At 44.7% G+C, this 20,971-nt stretch overlaps 1 protein-coding gene across 1 annotated transcript in view; it reads right to left on the bottom strand.

The window, feature by feature from the left end:
* Positions 1 to 4,512: 4,512 nt before the first annotated feature.
* HSPB8 (heat shock protein family B (small) member 8) overlaps positions 4,513 to 20,971 on the bottom strand; it is a 19,115-nt gene continuing 2,656 nt past the window's right edge. Inside the window, exons 2-3 of the mRNA XM_070950567.1 lie at positions 14,410 to 14,473; positions 4,513 to 6,252 (exon numbers count right to left, since the gene is read on the bottom strand). Coding sequence (XP_070806668.1) covers positions 6,093 to 6,252; positions 14,410 to 14,473 — 224 coding nt within the window. The 3' untranslated portion in view covers positions 4,513 to 6,092. The remainder of the gene's footprint in view (positions 6,253 to 14,409; positions 14,474 to 20,971) is intronic.

The raw sequence follows: 20,971 nt of genomic DNA, 5'->3' as shown, positions 1-20,971 counted from the left end.
CTTCCTGGATTAATCAAATTGCATGCATGAGAGGAGAGCGAGCAGCGGAAGGAGAGGGAGACGAGGGAGGGGAGACGGGGGGGAGGAAGAAACTTCCTTCGGCTGATTCCAGATGTGGTGGTCGGACAGGTAATTCTCGACTGACGACGGTTCATTTCGTGACCGTTCAAACTTACGACGGCCCTGAGTAAAAAATGGGACTCGCGACCATTGTCACACTTAACGACCATTGCAACCTCCCCAAGGTCACAGGATCCAAATTCAGAGGTTTAGCAACTCGTATTTATGACGGCTGCGGGGTCACACGATCCCCTTTTGCGACATTCGGATTAGCGGAGTCAGGGGGAAACCCAGATTCAATTAACGACCGTGTTCCTGACTGAACAACGGCAGTGATTCACTTAACAACGGAGGCAAGAAAGGTTGTAAAATGGAGCAAAGCTCACTTAACGACCGTCTCACTTAACAACTGTTGGGCTGTTGGGTTCATTTATGTAAGTGGAGTAAGGTAAAGGTAAAGGTTCCCCTCGCAGATATGTGCTAGCCGTTCCCGACTCTAGGGGGCGGTGCTCATCTCCGTTTCAAAGCCGAAGAGCCAGCACTGTCCGAAGACATCTCCGTGGTCATGTGACCAGCATGACTCAACGCCAAAGGCGCACGGAAAGGCTGTTCCCTTCCCACCAAAGGGGGGTCCCTATTTTTCTACTCGCATTTCTTTTTACCTGCTTTCGAACTGCTAGGTTGGCAGAAGCTGGGACAAGTCACGGGAGCTCACCCTGTTAGGCGGTGCTAGGGATTCGAACCGCTGAACTGCCGACCTTTCGATCGACAAGCTCAGTGTCTTAGCCCCTGAGCCACCGCGTCCCTCAAAGATTTTTTAAAAAAAGACCACAGAGATATGGACCTCATAAAACAGCGGTGGCCAACCTTTGTGACTTGGCAGCCTGGCTGGAGGAAGGGGAGAGGAGAAGTAGGCGTGCAAAAGTACACATCCCTTGTGCAAGTGGTGGGCTGACACACACGCATGTAGCTCGACTTGTGTGAGCAGTGGGCTGGCGTGCATGCAAGTCAGTGCCCACCGGCCAGCTGCTCACACAAGTTGAGCTGCTCACATGTGTGCACTTCTGGCCGGCCACTCGCACGTCCCAATTCGGCTCAGTAGTGGGCTGCGGCCCACACCCATAATTCAATGTGCCCCTGTGCCCTGCCCCCCATGCATGTGCGCGTGACCCCCCCCACGCTCCCCACACTTTTGGCATGCAATAGCACAGTGGGCCCGGTAGGCCCGTTTTTTCGGCCTCCCCAGGCTCCAGAGACTTTCTAGGAGCCTGGGGAGGGCAAAAACTGCCTTCCCCATCCCCCTGGAGGTCCCCCAGAGGCCGGAAACAGCCCGTTTTCCGACTTCGGAAGGCCCGAAAATCAGCTGGGCGTTGCACACATGTGCGCTGGAGCTGAGTTAGGGCAACGCTCGTGTGCCCACAGATATGGTTCCGCGTGCCACGTGTGGCACGTGTTCCATAGGTTCGCCATCCCAGTTCTATGCTGTCTGGAAGAACCCGAAAAAGAATTCCCATTTCCTGGGAACTGCAGGAAACGCGAGAGGCCATTCCGTTGCTTAAAGATGTGGACGGCTCAAAGATTTTCCCTGGTGATCCGCTGGTTCGCTTCGCCCGGCATGCTCCATTCCACTCCGAGGCCGTTACGGCTGAAAAAAGAAGAAGAAGAAGAAGAAGAAGAAAAGATAATAGCCGCTGAGCCAACTACATTACATTTTATGGTTTCGTGGCAATTACGCTGCATTTTATGGTGTCATAACATATTACGTTTTATGGCTTAATATCGGCGTTCGTACTGAGACAGGGATGCACAGAATTCTAAGAAGGAGAGAGGTTTTCTACGTGCAACGAAGAGACGTTTTCGGTGGGGTGGGGGGACTGGAAGGGACAAGGCAGCTGAGACAGGAAATGCACTTAATCAAGGTTAACACATAGATCACTCAATCAATCAGAATAGAGCTGGAAGGGCCCTTGGAGGTCTTCTAGTCCAACCTAAAGTAGAAAAATAGGGACCACCTTTGGTGGGAAGGCAACAGCGCTCCGTGCGCCTTTGGCGTTGAGTCCTGCCGGCCACATGACCACGGAGACGTCTTCGGACAGCGCTGGCTCTTCAGCTTTGAAACGGAGATGAGCGCCGTCCCCTAGAGCCAGGAACGACTAGCACTGATGTGCGAGGGGGATCTTTACCTTTACCTTATCTCTGTGGTCACTGCTTTCGTTCCTACGTTGGGCTCAGAGAGCAAGTGGGTGACCCCCAACGGACGTGGAGATGGGAGCCATCAGGAAATACATTTTTGCCAAATGTGCCTCGGTCTCTTAGTCAGAACATGTTTGTTTTGGAGACCCGTGGAATGTAATTCTCTCTCCACCCTAACCCGAGGGTGAGACTCTCCGTGAGACTTTGTTTGAAAAGACCTGGTTAACACTTGAAATGCCTCTCCTTGCAGAAGGACGTTGCTGACAAGGCCACCTAGTCATAAATAATGGAAGGAAAAGCTGTGAGTCAACTAAGCCACCTAGGTAGAGTTGTCCCAGTTTGTTGGTCCATGGATAGGTCAGAGAAGAGGGTGTCAACCCTCTTTGCGTCAACACAGAGTTGGGCAGGATCCAAATAATACAATACAATACAATACAATTCTTTATTGGCCAAATGTGTGATTGGACACACAAGGAATTTGTCTTTGGTGCATAGGCTCTCAGTGTACATAAAAAGACAAGATACAAACGCAAAGTTAGTCATTATTATTACTACAGGCCCCGTCGTATCCTGGACATAAACTGTTTCAACTTCTTTTTTTAAAATTTTTTAAATTTTTTTTAATTTGATTTATATGCTGCCCTTCTCCGGAGACTCAGGGCGGCTTACAATGCGTTAAGCAATAGCCTTCATACTTTTGTATATTTATACAAAGTCAGCTTATTGCCCCCACAAACTGGGTCCTCAATTTACCTACCTTAGAAAGGATGGAAGGCTGAGTCAACCTTGAGCCTGGGGAGATTCGATTTTACTTTAATTGCAGAAAGCTGGAGTTAAATTACAATGCATTAGTCTGCTGAGCTATCCAGGCTCCTAACTTCTACCCTCAAAACGACGCTATAGAGCATTGCACACCAGAACAACTAGACACAAGGACAGTTTTTTCCCCCGAATGTCATCACTCAGCTAAACTAATAATTCCCTCAACACTGTTGAACTATTTACTAAGACTGTATTACTATTATTCTTCTCTTCCTTCCTATCTCCTTTTCTACTTAGGACTCTAACTTTGTCCCTTGTATCTTACAATTTTTATTAAAAATCTTAAAGCTGCCAAGTTTGAGGCCCCCTGAGCTAAAGGAACAATCAGATAAAAGGCAGCGTAGCCCACAGCAGCACAATGGGCTGGGCGAGAGGCTCTGAAGGGACCCTCCATAGTTTCTTGGGCTGTAAAGGAGACGAAGGGAGAGAGGTTCATTCAGATTTGCAAGATTCTGCTAATGTAACGTAACAATAAAGTAGGGTTAGCTCCTATGTCTCTGGAGATTCTCGGTCATTCAGGTCAAGGTTGTCCGTTCTGAACTGAAGAAGCTTCTTGAGTGAGAAGGAAAACATCTTCAAGAAAAGGCAAAGAAGTCCAGTTGGCTTTGAGAACTGAAGAAGCTCCTCTGATGAGAAGCGAAATATCTTCAAAAACAAAGGAAGTCCAGTTGCCTTTGGAAAAAAGAATCTCTGGAACTAGCTCCTGTGAGTTTGTGTCATGTCAGGTTGACAAGGGAGTGTGAGATGGCAACCATCAAGGTTAGTGTGTAGAACCAGAAAAGAATGAAGACACAGCTTCTCACTGTATGTTACAATGAGTGACCACTGGAGCTCATTGTGTGTGGTGTGATGTGTATGTGAGTGAATATAGGAACATCATTTCATCCATTGCTTCCAGAAGTAGAATAACTCAAAGCCACCCATCACAAGTATCCATCCATCCATCCATCCATCCATCCATCCATCCATCCATCATCTGTTGCTCCATCCATCCATCCATCCATCCATCCATCCATCCATCCATCCCCTTTCAGAGAAGATAAGGTTGTCTCCTGTTGAAGAACCATTTCAATTATCCAAGTGTGGGACCTCATGGTAGGTTCTCTAGAACTTCCATGTCAGTCATGCGTGGTCCTTCTGAGGTTCTTTCCAATACTAGGATTCCCCGAGGCAAAGTTGGGACTGTAAGATATGTGTGTTGCCAATTCACTACTTTTTATGCTTTCAGCTCTTGGTAGATCCAGGGGTGGGCTGCTGGGGGTCTACAGGGTTCGGGAGAACCTCTAACTAAGATTCTGTGCAGTTCGGAGAACCCCCCAAATCCCACTCCTGGCTGGCCCTGCCAACCCTGCCCCTCCCCTCCTCTCCCTTGACACTCTGCCAAGGAAGGAAATACGAAACACGACAACTTCTTATTCCTATATTGGCATAAATACCTCACATATACCCAAACGTTTATTAAGGACAATTGGTTGCTACATCGGATACAGTATACAGAGAAAAAAAAATGAAAATATAATCAGTTAAGTCCTCCATGAAACCGGGGAGCAGAGATGGGTGTCATGTTGCAAGGAGCATTTATGGAAGAAGGACAAGGCGGTGGCAATGGCAATTTTGGGATCTGAGGAATTTTAGCGTGGCTTGCCCCGATGCCAAATCAGCCCTTGAGGTTAAAAGAGGCTCTTTTTAGGATGAAGACAAGTCAGCTAGAAAAGAACCGAGTGTGGTGAGAACATTTAAAAAAAAAACAACCATATCTTCTTCAGCGCATCGTAAATCAGTGCTCTGGACATCTTGGATGGAGGATAGCAACTCATAAATTATTTTAGTGCAATATCAGTAGTAGGGCAGTTTAAGCACTTAGGTGAGACTTTAGCAGGCCATGGTGTAGAAGAACAGGGGCATCCAACTTGGGCAGGGTCAAGAATTGTCCCATTCTGTCCAACCGTGGCTACTTTAAGACTTGTGGACTTCAACTCACAGAATGTCAAGTCCACAAGTCTTCAAAGTGGCCAAGGTTGGACAGCCCTGGTGTAGACGTTGGAGAGGAATCACCACAAATGGTTAATGGGGGACAAAAATTGTGTAATGAATCAGGTTTCACCTAGCAGGTGAGATCTCAACCAGGGTTTGATGACCTATCTTGGCCTTAACTGCTCCATCTCTCCGTTTGAGAAGACCAAACATTTCATGAGACCTTCACAAGATCTCCAGATATCTTGAGACAATCTCTTAGCCGTGTTTGGGCAAAATGACTTCCTTGGTTTCAAGGCTAGGATCTCTATTGGTGGGATGAACGTAATGGTTCATGAATGATGATGAAGCAAGCCATAAAGAGGCTTAGCTCAGAATGATGGGTCTGGGAACTTTGACCATTTCTGAACATGGATTGACTGAAAGCTTAGATGATGAATGAGTCCTTAAATACTTCTCAGCAAGACCAAAGATTGTTGTAGATCCCTCATGCAATGAAGACGTCCTGGCTTGGAAAGTTGTGGCGGCTAGCCATTTCCCACAATGCCCCTGTGGAATACCGACACCAGGCATTGTGGGAAATGTCCACAACAGTGCCACTAAATTTACTTCCCCTTGAAAGTCACATTGCCAAGTTTTTCTTCTCTTCTGAATTTGCCCCAGCTCTAAATCTTCATCCTGAAAGATCTAAAGAACCAATCTTGACTTCAACACTTCCTCAAAAACTTCCAAAAAATATGCTATGCGGTGAAATCTTTCTCGAACTGAATCCTTCTGACACAACATCACCTCTCTGTTTAAGAGAGGGCCCATCAAGTATAATTTTACACCACTGAATGGAAAGCCTCCAAGACCAGGTCAACGCTACCCTTCCCTCCCCCTCGACCCCCAAGCCCAACGTGAGAGCTCAACACGTCCATTCAAGAGTAGGGTTGACCAGGGACATCTACAAGGAAGAAGGCCTTTGAGTGAAGGCAGCTGCAGGGATGGTCAAAAGATGGAAGGGGCTTTGTTGGGGAAGAGGGCCTCGGGCAGGGTCTACTTCAGGCACAGGTGGCTTCTTGGCTATCCAAAGGAATCTCGTTGCCATAGCTGCCATCCCCGTACTGACAGTAAGGAGGTATCTGTGGAGCTTCGATGATCAGGAGACCTTCGGGGGACAAGGAGGCGAAGACCGTGGTCGGGTCCACTTCCATGGGAAGTCTAAGGAGCACAAAGAGGGGAGAAAAAAAAATTAAATGGAAGACCTTCCGAGTCTCAGACAAGGGTTCCTTCTGCTTTTCTCCTTGGCAAAAGATAGCAATAGAATTTAGATTTATACAGATAGCGACTGTTTCACACTGACAACCATTGCAACATTTCCATGGTTCCATCCATGGATCAAAATCTGGGTGCTTGGCAACTGACTCGGGAGAACCTCTAGCTAAGATTCTGTGCAGTTCGGAGAACCCCCAAATCTCACTCCTGGCTGGTCCCGTCCACCCTACCCCGCCCCTCCCAGGAGTCCCCACGCGGCCCGTTTTGGATGTAGGTAAGTGCAGGGCGCGCATGGAGGCTCGGGGAGGTGAAAAACGGGCCTACCGAAAGTTCAGGAAGGCCGTTTCCAGCCTACAGAGGGCTTCTGGAGCCTGGGGAGGCCGTTTCCGCCCTCCTGGAGGCTCAAAGAAAGCATCTGGAGCCTGGGGAGGGTAAAAATCCCACCCCCCCCGGCCGCTGTGGTGCAGGAGGCCGACTAGGCCATGCCCACTATGGCCACACCCACCCAGCAACCAGGCAAAGAGCCCCTTGCTAAAAATTTTGAAGCCCAACCCTGAGGGGGGGGATGTCACTTAACAACTGTCTTGCTTAGCAACGGAAATCTTGGGTTCCATTGTGGTCATAAACCAAGGACTCCCTGTAATGTTGACTTTTCATCCCTCTCATATCTTCAATAATCACGGTTATAATAAAAAAAAAAAAGAAAAGAAAAGAAAAGGAAGAATAGGGGGGGGCAAATTATATTATTTTATATGCCCAGGAACTGTACTTCAGAAAGGATAATCTGAAGTCCTGTTTTCTTTAGGATTAAATCTCATGGAATTCGGGAGGATTTATTCCCGATAAAGAGGCCGCAATCTCACCGGGCGTGAACAAAAGACACCTCCTGTGTCTACCGCTTTTGATTTGATTTGTGCTGACTTCACAATCTAACGCACAGCGGATAAAAAAGATTTGTGCTGACTTCACAATCTAACGCACAGCCTCCAAAAAAAAGATAAACCATCAAGAGTTGAGAATATGGTCCCCGAATACGCTGAATTTCTGGGAACAGGTTAAAACACCAACTCCCTGTGAATGTTGCCTCACGTGTTTTTGTGAGTCCAACCTTTGTGTTAATCTTCAAAGAACCAGAAAGCAAACACTGTGAAATCTTTGGGGAGCCAACTTCTTATCTACAGTTTTGGTCCTATCTAATGATTAATGAGGTTTCAGCAGGCACCGGGACCTTGGCTGATCTTTTCTGGCCTCAGAAGCTAAACAGGATGGACTTGTTAGTACTTTGATAAAAGACCTCTGGGAACCTTGTGGTTACAGCTACACAGCGAGGTGGAAAAGAAACATCCCTGGAAAAAAAAATAAGGATATTGCCAAGGACATGTTTCTACCACAAACATGAGTTTGACCGGAAGAAGCCTTTACGGACGAAATGAATCATCCAAAATCCCCTGATCAACAAATCCACTTCCTTTAGCTTTAAAGCAGGGATGTCCCATCCGGATAATTTTAAGACTTGTGGACTTCAACTCCCAGAATTCCCCAGCCAGCCATTCCTAAGGGAATTCTGGGCGTTGATGTCCATGGGTGTTAAAAAGTCGCCAAGATTTGGACAGCCCTGCTTTAAAGTTTAATGAAGGAAGATACAAAAGAAAGATTTGTACGGGATTAATTTTCGTGGTTTGTTTTTCTTTCTTCCTTCGAAAGTTCAAACTTTGGGTTAACTCCGGAGGAAAATTCTTTGGCAAGCAGGTTTGGCCAGATGCCTTTTCAAAGCGTGCCCAGTTTAATGCATCAAAGTAAACACCAGCATGGGGGTAAGAAAATATTGCCCTAATAAGGAACTCTTAATGAAACCTAGGATTCCACACCTATGCTGGTTTAGCTCTTTATAATCCTTTGCATAATGTTCTACTTCAAGTTAGAGCTTGAGCTAAAGATGTTGGGTGTTCTTTGAGGACACACAACCCACATTCTTGTTGAAACACCGTTTGTAGATGCCTGGCATTCTCTCCGACTGTCAGGAAAATTCAGCTTCAGAAGATTAGAAGAACAGAGTTGGGCCAGAGATTCCTTGGGCTGAGTTCGGACATCCTACCACCCACAGCCCTGAGTTGACGAGACCACAAGAACGGTGTTCACACACCAGGTGGTAGACAAAACAAGTCAACAGTCCTACGGCAGCATAAAGTTATATCATAGAACATAGAATCACAGGGCTGGAAGGGACTTTGGAGATCTTCTAGTCCAACCACCTGCTCAAGCAGGAGATCCTGAGAACCACAGAGAGGAGAGGGACAAGCCGTTTTCCAAGGCATCTGAAGGCCAGACAAGGAATAATGGATGGAAACTGATCAAGGAGAGATTCAACCTGGAAATAAGGAGGACTTTTCTGACAGTGAGAACAATCCACTGATGGAATAGAAGTTGCCTTCAGAAGTTGTGGGAGCTTCATCACTGGAGGCTTTCAAGAAGAGACCGGACTGCCCTCTGTCGGAAATGGTGTAGGGTCTCCTGCTTGGGTTGGGGGTTGGACTAGATGACCTCCAAGGTCCCTTCCAACTCTGTTCATCTGTAATCTGTAAAAACCCTACTGTACCATTCTGGACAAATGGATGTCCAGTTTTTCTTGAAAATCTCCAGCGATGAAGCACTCACAACTTCTGAAGGAAAGCCGTTCCACTAATTAATTGTTCTCCCTGGGTCAGGAAATTTCTCCTTAGTTCTAGATTGGATCTTCAGCGATCTTCCATCCGTTACTTCTGGTTCTGCTCTCAGGTGCTTTGGCAAAACCCCTCTTCTCTGTGACAGCCCCTTAAATATTGGAAGACTGCTATCAGGTCACTCCTAAACCTTCTGAGCGCCAAAGAATGGAGGCCTTTGAACTCTGGCGCTGGAGAAGACTCCTGCGAGTCCCTTGGACTGCCAAGAGATCCAACTGATTAGTCCTAGAGGAGATCAACCCTGACTGCTCTTTAGAAGGCCAGATCCTGAAGATGACACTCAAATACTTTGGCCACCTAAGGAGAAGGAAGGACTCCCTGGAGAAGAGCCGAATGCTGGGAACGATGGAGGGCAAAAGAAGAAGAAGGGGACGGCAGAGAACGAGGTGGCTGGATGGAGTCACTGAAGCAGTCGGCATGAGCTTAAATGGACTTCAGAGGGTGGTAGAGGACAGGAAGGCCTGGAGGAACGTTGTCCATGGGGTCGCGATGGGTCGGACACGACTTCTCGACTAACAACAACAACAAAATCCTTCTGAGAGCAATCAGTCCATGGAACAGAAGTTGCCTTCAGAAGTTGTGGGAGTTTCATCCCTGGAAGCTTGCAAGAAGAGACTGGACTGCCATCTGTCAGAAATGGTGTAGGGCAATGCTGGCTAACCTTTTTGCCGTCGCATGCCAAAAGCGTGGGGAGCATGGGGAGGGGTCGCGCACATGTGTGCCTACACCCATAATTCAATGCACCCTGATCTCCCGCGCATGTGTGCCAACTCCCCACACTCCCCCCGCTTTTGGCACACGATGGCATGGTGGGCCCAGTAGGCCTGTTTTTTTCGCCCTCTCCAGGCTCCAGAGCCTTTCTTGGAGCCTGGGGAGGGCAAAAAACAGCCTTCCCCACCAGCCCGGAGGCCAGAAACAGCCCGTTTCTCGACTTCCAGTGGTCCTGGAAGGCCGAAAATCAACTGGCCAGTGCATGCATGCACGCTGGAGCTGAGCTAGGGCAATGCTCGCGTGCCCACATAAATGGCTCCCTGTGCCACCTATGGCACGCATGCCATAGGTTCTCCATCACGGGTGTAGGGTCTCCTGCTTGGGCAGGAGGGGGCTGGACTAGATGACCTCGAAGATCTCTTCCAACTCTTGTTATTCTGATCCTTCTCTTCGCCAATCTAGCCACAACTAGTTCCCTCAAGCGTTCCTCATACGGCTTCCTAGAAATATATTACAGAAGGCATCTTGCGCAGCGTTCCTCACTCTGATGTTTCCGCTGGACCCAAGCCTTCCCGGGATGATTGGGAAACCTTTAACGTGGCTCTCCGACAAATTTGGAAAAGCTTCATCTAAAAAGCGTGACCCCCCCTTTTCCCGCCCCCACACCCCCACCACCGGTCCCCCCCCCCCAGTTTGGGAGAAGAGAGAAAGTTCTGGATGAACTTTCAAAGCCGAAGAAGGGGTAAACAAGCACTTGGAAGCACCATTAGGCAACAGTGCCAAAATAAGTCCGAAGAGCATGTTTGATGAGTCACGGGTTCTCGGGTGACTCGGCAGCTGAATCTGTCCGGGCTCACCCATCGGCCTTCTAAAATTCCCCTTCCTTCCCAGCGAACCCACAAGCATTGTGAGGTTCAACATATTATGCATATTTTTTTGCGTGCCTGCCCAGCCCTGGACTATATACAGTACAGAAAGGATTATAATATAAATTTTGCCGAACGAAGCAGTGCGAACTGTTTAAAATTAAGCAGCGTTTCCTTTCGTTCTCTCCTACTGGTTTTTCCTCTTTTAATAATATCATACAGGAGTGGCCAAAATTGTGGGAACGTTTTGGGAAACGTGTATTTTTGAGGTTTGATGGCTAATAACACCACTTTTTTTTTTTTTTTTTGAGTTTCAAGATAATCCTAATCCACTGCTGGAATGGCCTGGGAATAGCCCAGATCTTAACCCAATTGAAAATTCTATGGAGCCGACTCAAGAAATTTGTTAGTCAGAAGTGACCCAGCAATAAAACCCAGTTAATAGAAGCCGTCATTCCATCTTGGTTTCACATCATAACAGCTGCAGAACTCAAAGACTTGGTTCACTCCATGGAAAGACGTTGTAAGGCCATCATTCATGCTAAAAGTTACCCAACTCAGTATTCACTGTCATGGAGATCATTTTTGTATATCTCATTTTTTCCTACATGTTTCTCTTTTCTCCTTTATACTGTAACTGCTATTCGAATAGCAAATCCTTCGTAAAAGTTATTGCGTTACATTCTCTATCTATCCATCCATCCATCCATCCATCGTTTTTGTATATCTCGTTTTTTCAATGGTGATCATTTTTGTATATCTCGTTTTTCCTACATGTTTCTCTTTTCTCCTTTATACTGTAACTGCTATTCGAATAGCAAATCATTCGTAAAAGTTATTGCATTATCTCTATCTATCCATCCATCCATCCATCCATCGTTTTTGTATATCTCGTTTTTTCAATGGTGATCATTTTTGTATATCTCGTTTTTCCTACATGTTTCTCTTTTCTCCTTTATACTGTAACTGCTATTCGAATAGCAAATCCTTCGTAAAAGCTATGGCGTTACATTCTTGATTCAATGATCTTTCCATTGATATATAATTTTATGGGACTACTCCCTCCCCCCAAAAAAAGTGGTGTTATTAGCTATTAATATTCTGTTCTAACGCCACGGGATTTTGCCACGAAAGGTGGAATATGCTTTTCCACTGAGCTCCAGGACACAATTAATGATGGGTTTTTAATCTTTGGTGGCAGCTAAGGACAATCGGGCACCCGATACCAAGAAATATCAGGTGCCCAATTCAACACGGCACCGGCAGTTGGGACAGTAGGCCGTAAAGTCAGAGAAGAGAAGATACGAGACAGCCATTTGTCCAGAATAGTATAAAGTCTCCTGCCTTGGATTAGAAGACCTCCAAGACCCCTTTCAACCTTGTTATTCTACGTTCTATCTTCATGTTCTAGGTTCTGCTTCTCTCAAGGCTTCACGCAGAATATAAAAGCTGAGTCCACACGAGAAGAGGACCATGGACTCGTTTGGTGTGAAGTAGGTCAAAGTCTGTCTTGCATCATGAGCTCATTGGCTGTTTAAATTCGGATCCTCAACAGAGGATGCCAACTCGATTCCTGCCCGGTGACCAAGAGAAAAAGCTAGCAAGTTCTTTCAATGAGAGGAAGATCTCAATTTAGCTGCCCATCCTGCAAATACTTGCTCAATGACAGCATCTCCATTAGTCAATGGGGACAGTGAGAGGCCATTCACAGTTGGTGAAAGCTCAGCGGGATTTCGTGACACCCGGGATTCAAATGACCCCCCCACTCCCCAACTACAGGTAGTCCTCGACGTACAACAGTCCATTTAGTGACCACTTGAAGTTACAACGGCACTGAAAAAAGTGTTTTTTTTTCCCACACTTATGATTATGGTATCCATATAATCACGGGATCAAAAGTCAGACAATTCATATTTATGACGATTGCCATGTCCCGGGGACGTCACACGATCCCGTCTTGCGACCTTCTGACAAGCCAAGTCCTCAGGGAAGCCAGATTCACTTAACAACCATGTCACTAACTGAACAACTTAATGACGGTGGCAAGAAAGGTCACCCAAAGGGGGCAAAACTCAGTTTACTATGGTCTCGCTTAGCAACAGGAATTTTCAGGCTCCTTCGTGGTCTTACGTCGAGGGCTACTTATATACAGGTAGCCCTGGACTTACAATGATTGGTTTAGTGACTGCCCAAAGTTGTAACGGCACTGAAAAAAGGGAATTGCAACCATTCCTCGCACTTACAACCATTTGTAGCATCCCCATAGTCAAGTGAGCAAAATTTTGGCATCTGGCCACGGGAATCTATTTACAATAGCTGCAATATCCCGGGATCACATGATCACCACTTGCGACCGTCTCTTCTTACGGCCAGCAAGCAAAATCATCAGGGAAAAGCTAAATTTGCTTAAGAAACCCCCAATTCACTTAAGAACGGCCATAATTCGCTTAACAGCCAAGGCAAAAACAAAGGTTATAAACTTGGGTGCAGCTCAACTAACAACCGTCTTACTTAACAACAGAAGTTCTCATCCCAGTTGTGATTGTAAGTCCAGGACTACTGTATTATCTTAGGGGTGACATGATAGCAGTGTTCCAATATCTCAGGGGCTGCCCCAAAGAAGAGGGAGTTAAGCTATTCTCCAAAGCACCTGAAGGCAAGACAAGAAGCAATGGGTGGAAACTCATCAAGGAGAGAAGCAACTTAGAACAAAGGAGGAATTTCCTGATTCATTCCACAATTAACCAGTGGAACTACTTGCCACCAGAAGTTATGGGTACTTCATCATTGGAGGTTTTTAAGAAAAGACTGGACAACTACTCTCTGAAGTGGTATAGGGTCTCCTTCTTCGGTTGGATGGTTGCAGGAACTGGGACTTATTTAATGAAGCCAAGGATTAGGGGGTGACATGATAGCAATGTTCCAATATTTGAGGAGCTGCCACAAAGAAGAAGGGGTTTGCAAGGAAGAGGAAGAGCACTTGGTGTTAGGGATGACATGATAGCAGTCTTCCAATATCTCAGGGGCTGCCCCAAAGAAGAGGGAGTCAAGCTATTATCAAAAGCACCTGATGGCAGGACAAGAAGCAATGGGTAGAAACTAATCAAGGAGAGAAGCAACTTAGAACAAAGGAGGAATTTCCTGATTCATTCCACAATTAACAGTGGAACAACTTGCCTCCAGAAGTTGTGAATGCTCCAACACTGGAAGTTTTTAAGAAGAGGTTGGATAACCATTTGTCTGAAGTGGTGTAGGGTTTCCTGCCTGAGAAGGGGGTTGGACTAGAAGACCTCCAGGGTCCCTTCCACTTCTGTTATGCTAACTCTAATTCAAGCCTTTGTTGTCTTGAATAGGAAAAGAAGGAGCGGGGTTGTGATAAGGATGAGCAGGGTTGGGGGGTGGGGGAAGGAAAGCTTGCATTTCAGATACATTCCTTTGCTAGAACGTCAGTAAATGAACTTAACTCCCGTGGGTAGCTGGGACATCACCCAGATTGAAATGCAAGATGAACCGAAGGATCCCATTTCTTTGAAGCGCTGGCAAGGGCTGCTAGGAATGAGTAACTTTTACCCTGAAAGAGTAGGTGAGGGAGGAGGCCACCTACTTTTGACATTGGTATTTGAGGATTAAACTTGATGTTTGGATCGGGTTTTAAACTGGGGGATTCTGGGAGTTGAAGTCCCCGTGTCTCAAAGTTGTCACCGTTGTGAAAAAACACTCTGTTAAAAGGGTTGTTTTAAATGACCCATGCCTGAATTTGGAGCCATTAGAAAAATGTGAATTAGAAAGAACTCAGCAATACTTACTGGATTTTCTTGGTGAAATTCTTGGAAACGATTCCTCCTTCTGCTTGTTGTTCTTCATGTTTACCTGATAAAAGAAAGTTAGAAAGTTAGGAAGGAAGGAAGGAAGGAAGGAAGGAAGGAAGGAAGGAAGAAAGAAAGAAAGAAAGAAAGAAAGAAAGAAAGAAAGAAAGAAAGAAAGGAGAAAGGCAGAGTTGGGTTGGACTGAGAGAGAGAGACTGGGCCCAAATCGCCTAGCTGGCTTTCATGGGACTAGAACTCACTATCTCCTGGTGATCAGCCCAAAGTCACCCAGGCAGCTTTCATACCTAAGGCAGGACTAGAACTCACCGCCTCCTGGTGATTGGTCCACAGTCACCTAGCTGGCTTTCATACCTATAGTGGAACTAGAACTCACAGTCTCCTGGCAACGGGTCCTAAGTCACCCAGCTGGTTTCCATGCCTAAAGTGGGACTAGAACTCACAGTCTCCTGGTGATTGTCCCAAAGTCACCCAGCTGGCTTTCATGCCTAAAGTGGGACTAGAACTCACAGTCTCCAGGTGATTGTCCCAAAGTCACCCAGCTGGCTTTCATGCCTAAAGTGGGACTAGAACTCACAGTCTCCAGGTGATTGTCCCAAAGTCACCCAGCTGGCTTTCATGCCTAAAGTGGGACTAGAACTCACAGTCTCCAGGTGATTGTCCCAAAGTCACCCAGCTGGTTTCCATCCCTAAAGTGGGATTAGAACTCACAGTCTCCTGGTGATTGTCCCAAAGTCACCCAGCTGGCTTTCATGCCTAAAGTGGGACTAGAACTCACAGTCTCCAGGTGATTGTCCCAAAGTCACCCAGCTGGTTTCCATCCCTAAAGTGGGACTAGAACTCACACTCTCCTGGTGATTGTCCCAAAGTCACCCAGCTGGTTTCCATGCCTAAAGTGGGACTAGAACTCACAGTCTCCTGGTGATTGTCCCAAAGTCACCTAGCCGGTTTTCATGCCTATAGTGCAACTAAAACTCACAGTCTCCTGGCAACTGGTCCAAAGTCACCCAGCTGGCTTCCATGCCTAAAGTGGGACTAGAACTCACCGTCTCCTGGTGATTGGTCCAAAATCACCTAGCTGGCTTTCATGCCTAAAGTGGGACTAGAACTCACAGACTCCTGGTCCCTAGCCTATTGCTTTAACCACTAAATTAAACTTGCTCTCCTTCTCCTGATGGCATCTATCTTTAGAATTCTTGCCCCCTTAAAGGATACTAACTCTGCTTTTTAATTTTTTTTTATTAATACTGTTTGAAATCCCCAAGCCTGAAACTTTAATTTCTGATATTGAATTCTTAAGAGTTTTATTATCCTCTGTCTCTCATTCATTACACGCTACCCATTCCTGACTAACGATCCAGATATAAATATTAGTAGAAACATGAAATAAACATCCGATTCTCTCAAGAAATTGTATTTGATCCTTTAAAACATTTTCTGGTTTTGCTTAATCCGTTCTGGAACTTTGGATGAAGTCAAAATTATGGTGTTGCATAGCGTGCACACAGCCGAATTTAGAGCTAGTTAACCCCGGTTTACTAGAGTTATTTAAAAATGAAATTCACTGGGTGCCCTCCAGCATCTCACCACTCTAGTCCTCAGTGAGGCAACCTATGTGGGTTGTGAGGCTAAAAAAAAAAGTTCCCTGATCACCAAGGACAAATGTAGGTTACATAAGGAAGACTGGGCTATCCAAAGAAGGGATAGCAGCTTTATTTTATTTATTACATTTTAAGTAGTTTTGCACCACTTTGTCCTTTAAAAAAAAATTGCCTTCTATTCGGATGCTAATTTTCTGTGCATAAAAATATATATATTTTTTCCAAGGAAGCATAACAGATTGTGAATTTTCCTCTGCAGGCAACTGAAATAGCCGCTTCCATCTAACTAAACTCCTGTCTTTTGAAGAAATCTATTTCAACTGAAATTTGATGCCACGAAAGAAAATAGAGTTATAAAATACTGTAAATGTTGCACTGGGGGGCTATAGTACTAATGGCTGATAATGGGTAACATTTGGCATTTGCAACCTGGCTCCCATTTTAAGGGCCTGTAGCTTTAAAATGTGGCTTTTTTAAAAAATTGCATTATATAAATTTTAAATGCTAATGTTTCAGCATCCTGTAAATGGGCTTAGGATTGTTTTTAACGAAAATGTGAGCTCAACATTTCATTTAAAAAAAAGGCTCATTCCCTCCAGCATTAAAATTCTGCCTGGTTTTATATTTTTTAACCTATTTGTACCTTTACAGCTGCCACCAGGAAGAACGGGAAGGGGAAGGAGATGAAGGAGAAGGAGAAACAGAAAGGAAGGAGAAGGAAGACAGGTTGAAGATAGAGAAGAAGCAATAGATAGAAAAAGAAAAGGGGAGGAAGGAGGAAGAAGGAAGATGGAAGGAGGAAAGAAGGAGAAGGAAGAAAACTAGAAAGAAGGAGATAGAAGGAAGGAGAAGAAGAGAAGAAAATAGAAAAAGAGGATGAGAAGGACAGAGAATGTAGAAAGAAGGAAAATAGTAAAAATCGGAGAGGGAAGAAAAAGAGGAGGAGATAGAAGAAGGAGAAGGAAGAAAAAGAAAAGGAAGAGAAAAAAAGAGAAGGATGGAGAAGTTAAGTAGAAGAAAGGGGCAAGGAAGGAGAAGGAAGACAGGTTGAAGGTAGAGAAGAATCAATAGATAAAAAAAGAAAAGAGGAGGAAGGAGGAAGGAAGAAGGAAGGAGGAAGGAAGTAGAAGGAAGAAAAGTAGAAAGGAGATGGAAGGGGGAAGAAGAGAAGGAAATAGAAAAAAGGAGGAGAAGGACCGAGAACGTAGGAAATAAGAAGGAAAATAGTACAAATAGGAGAGGGAAGAAAAAAAGAGGAGGAGATTGGAGGAGGAGAAGAAATAGAAAAAGGAAAGGAAGAGGAAAAAGAGAAGGAGGGAGAAGTTAAGGAGAAGAAAGGGGCAAGGAAGGTGAAGGAAGACAAACAGAGAAGGAGATAGGTGGAAACATGGGGAGAAGAGAAGGAAATAGAAAAAGAAGAAAAAGGAAAGGACAGTGACGTGAGGAAGAACAAGGAAGGGAGCAAGGAAGACAGAAGGAGGAGAAGTAGGAGGAGAAGGAAATAGTGGGTGGGAGGAGGAAGAAGAAGAAGAAGAAGAAGAAGAAGAAGAAGAAGAAGAAGAAGAAGAAGAAGAAGAAGAAGAAGAAGAAGAAGAAGAAGAAGAAGAAGAAGAAGAAGAAGAAGAAGAAGAAGCAGCAGCAGCTTTTCCTGGTCAGCTCTATCCCTCAATGGCGGCTGAAGCTCTAAAAATCAACCTAGTCACCATGCTGCGCGTTGGCAGGCTGAGATTCCAGGAACAGCTGCAGTCTGAGGTAGCACTATAAACACTGAGAAACTGTGCCCGGAATGGCATTCACGGGCAAGAACGGGGCTCCTGGCAGATGGCCAGGCTCCATTTTCCTCCCTGCCAGCTTCTGAGCGTGATGCAAAGGAGCAGGAGGCAAAAAAAAAGAATGAAAGTAAAAGCTGGGTTTTTCCAAATATTCCTTTGCATTCGTGGGTGGATAAACTGGGGCACAGACAGTGGGCAGCCTTTAAGCCCCCCCTTCAAAGACCTCTAGGAGGAGGAAATGCAATAAATATGAATCACCTTGTAGGGGAGATTGGCAGCATAAACATGTAATACATAAAGAAATAGAAAATAAAGATATAGGTAGGTAGGTAGGTATGGAGAGAGAGAGAGAGACATGATAGATGATAGATGGACAGATAGATAGATAGATAGATAGATAGATAGATAGATAGATAGAGTGGATGGATGGATGGATGGACAATAGATCATAGATGATAGGTAGGTAGGTAGATAGATGATAGATAATAGATAGATGATAATAGATAGATAGATAGTTAGATAGAGATAGATAGAAGATAGATAGATAGATAGATAGATAGATAGATAGATAGATAGATAGATAGATAGAGTGGATGGATGGATGGATGGATGGATGGATGGATGGATGGATGGACGGACGGACAATAGATCATAGATGATAGGTAGGTTGGTAGATAGATGATAGATAATAGATAGATGATAATAGATAGATAGATAGATAGATAGATAGATAGATAGATAGAGTGGATGGATGGATGGATGGATGGATGGATGGATGGATGGATGGATGGATGGACAATAGATCATAGATGATAGGTAGGTAGGTAGATAGATGATAGATAATAGATAGATGATAATAGATAGATAGATAGATAGATAGATAGATAGATAGAGTGGATGGATGGATGGATGGATGGATGGATGGATGGATGGATGGATGGATGGATGGACAATAGATCATAGATGATAGGTAGGTAGGTAGATAGATGATAGATAATAGATAGATGATAATAGATAGATAGATAGATAGATAGATAGATAGATAGATAGAGTGGATGGATGGATGGATGGATGGATGGATGGATGGATGGATGGATGAATGGACAATAGATCATAGATGATAGGTAGGTAGGTAGATAGATGATAGATAATAGATAGATGATAATAGATAGATAGATAGATAGATAGATAGATAGATAGAGTGGATGGATGGATGGATGGATGGATGGATGGATGGATGGATGGATGGATGGATGGATGGGGAGGCCGTTTTTGCCCTCCTGGAAGCTCAAGGAAAACCTCCGGAGCCCGGGGAGGGCAAAAATATCCCCCCTGCCGTGGCGCAGGAGGCCGACTAGGCCACGCCCACCATGACCACACCCATGTCCATCCAGCAACCGGGCAGAGAATCCCTTGCTAAAATATTTGAAGCCCACCCCTGTACAAGTCTTAAAGTAACCAAGGTTGGAGACCCCTGTTCTAATTGACTCTAATCTGATCAGTCACGTTCAGTGCCATCGGAAGGATCAATTCCAACACGACAGCTAAATTCCATTCAGGAAGCCATCCTCTTCGTTGTGACTTTGTACAGCCCTAATATTAATCCCATTTAAATGTCATGTAAACTTAATCAGGTTTCAGAAGTTTGTTTCTTTTTTTACACAGGGATCCCGCAACCAGGTGTCTCCGGAGAGGTGAGAAGTGGTAGCGGAACATCAATTTTAATTGATGAACATAGTAATTATCCATAAACACAACCTACGTAAACAAAAGCTCTTTTGGGGGCCGGGGCGTTCCTCGCTAATTTTTAAAAACGGGAGAAAAAAAAGTTCGAGAAAGAGTGATCGAGAAAGAAAGAAAGAAAGAAAGAAAAAGAAGGGCAACGGGTTGAGCTGGTGGTAGATCGTAAGATTAAGGCAAAAATCACGTGTGATAAATAAAAGAATGGATCCATTTTACAGATGGGAAAACCAAAACTGAGAGGGGAAAAAAAAAAAAGCAATTGGTGATGTTGAATGGCACTTTGCATTCAAAATATTACCTATGTTGAATAAATAAGACGCATACCTATGCCTACAGAGAGAGATAAACTTAAGAAGACTTTTTTAAAAAAGGTATTATTTTTGGATAATTTTCTTAGAGAAGAATACTTGGCTCAGATTTATTTCAACACTCTTTGTGGTCAAAAGAGTTGCCTAACCAGAAAGACCACACATGTTGTCTAACCACACTAATGCTGGATTAAACAGTGAAAGGACAAAGTTGGGCCTCATCAGCAAAATTTTAGAAACTTAACCGCACCATTGATTTCGCATCATCACGTGCCAGTTCTTGCCAAGTTTGTTCGTTTTTAACCTCCTGTTAGAAAACGAGCAGCTCTTAAAAGGGAAACGATCAACAAACCTTGAGTTTCTTTTAACAATGATTTGGGGTTCTCCCAAACTTGATTTTCTTTTTAACAATAGACAAGGGCCCGCTTTTTCTAAAAAAGCTTATTTCGTGCCACGGCTTAGCAAGAAGTACATTCTGGATCTTTCTCATTTGTTGTGATTTTTTTTTAAAAGTAACGTATTTGTGACTTGCAAATGAAGGTAGGAGAAGAGTTAAATTAATTAAAAAGAATTCATATTTTCCTGTGCTGTGGTGGATCCTAGGATAGGATCAAAAAAAATAAAAATGAAAAATGAAAAGGGTAACTCTAACCACGCCTGTCTCCTTTTTATATTCTTTACAGCACTATTATTATTTCATCCAGATTATTTTTTTTAAAAAAAGAAAAAAAGCCATAATCTCTTTTGGGAGGCTTTCGAGATTCTGTTATTCTCTGTGATTTATTAACTAAACTAAAGTTGGCTGAGTTTAGAGACAAATACACTGAGCTATATTAACCAGGGTTAACGTCATTCCTGTGTTCTCACACAACCCCCTAAGTGTGAATCCTGCAAAATTTTTCATTAGCTTCTTTCATCCCCAAGAGCCCATGTGGTCTAGGACAGAAGGTTCTAGACTAGGAATGGGAAGATCTAGGTTCTCCTTTGGGCACAGAAGCTCAAGGGCCCATGTGGTCCAGTGGAGAAGGTTCTAGACTAGGAATGAGAAGATCTAGGTCTTCCTTTGGGCACAGAAGCTCCCTGGAGGATTTTGATCCACTCCCTCGCTCAGTCCAAGAGC

This window comes from Pituophis catenifer, unplaced genomic scaffold (genome assembly GCF_029215685.1).
Source record: "Pituophis catenifer annectens isolate HBS135680 unplaced genomic scaffold, rPitCat1.0.hap2 SCAF_10, whole genome shotgun sequence".
Classification (NCBI taxonomy): domain Eukaryota; kingdom Metazoa; phylum Chordata; class Lepidosauria; order Squamata; family Colubridae; genus Pituophis; species Pituophis catenifer.
The sequence above is the reverse complement of the archived record's forward strand: the minus strand, read 5'-3'. Positions and strand labels throughout refer to the sequence as shown.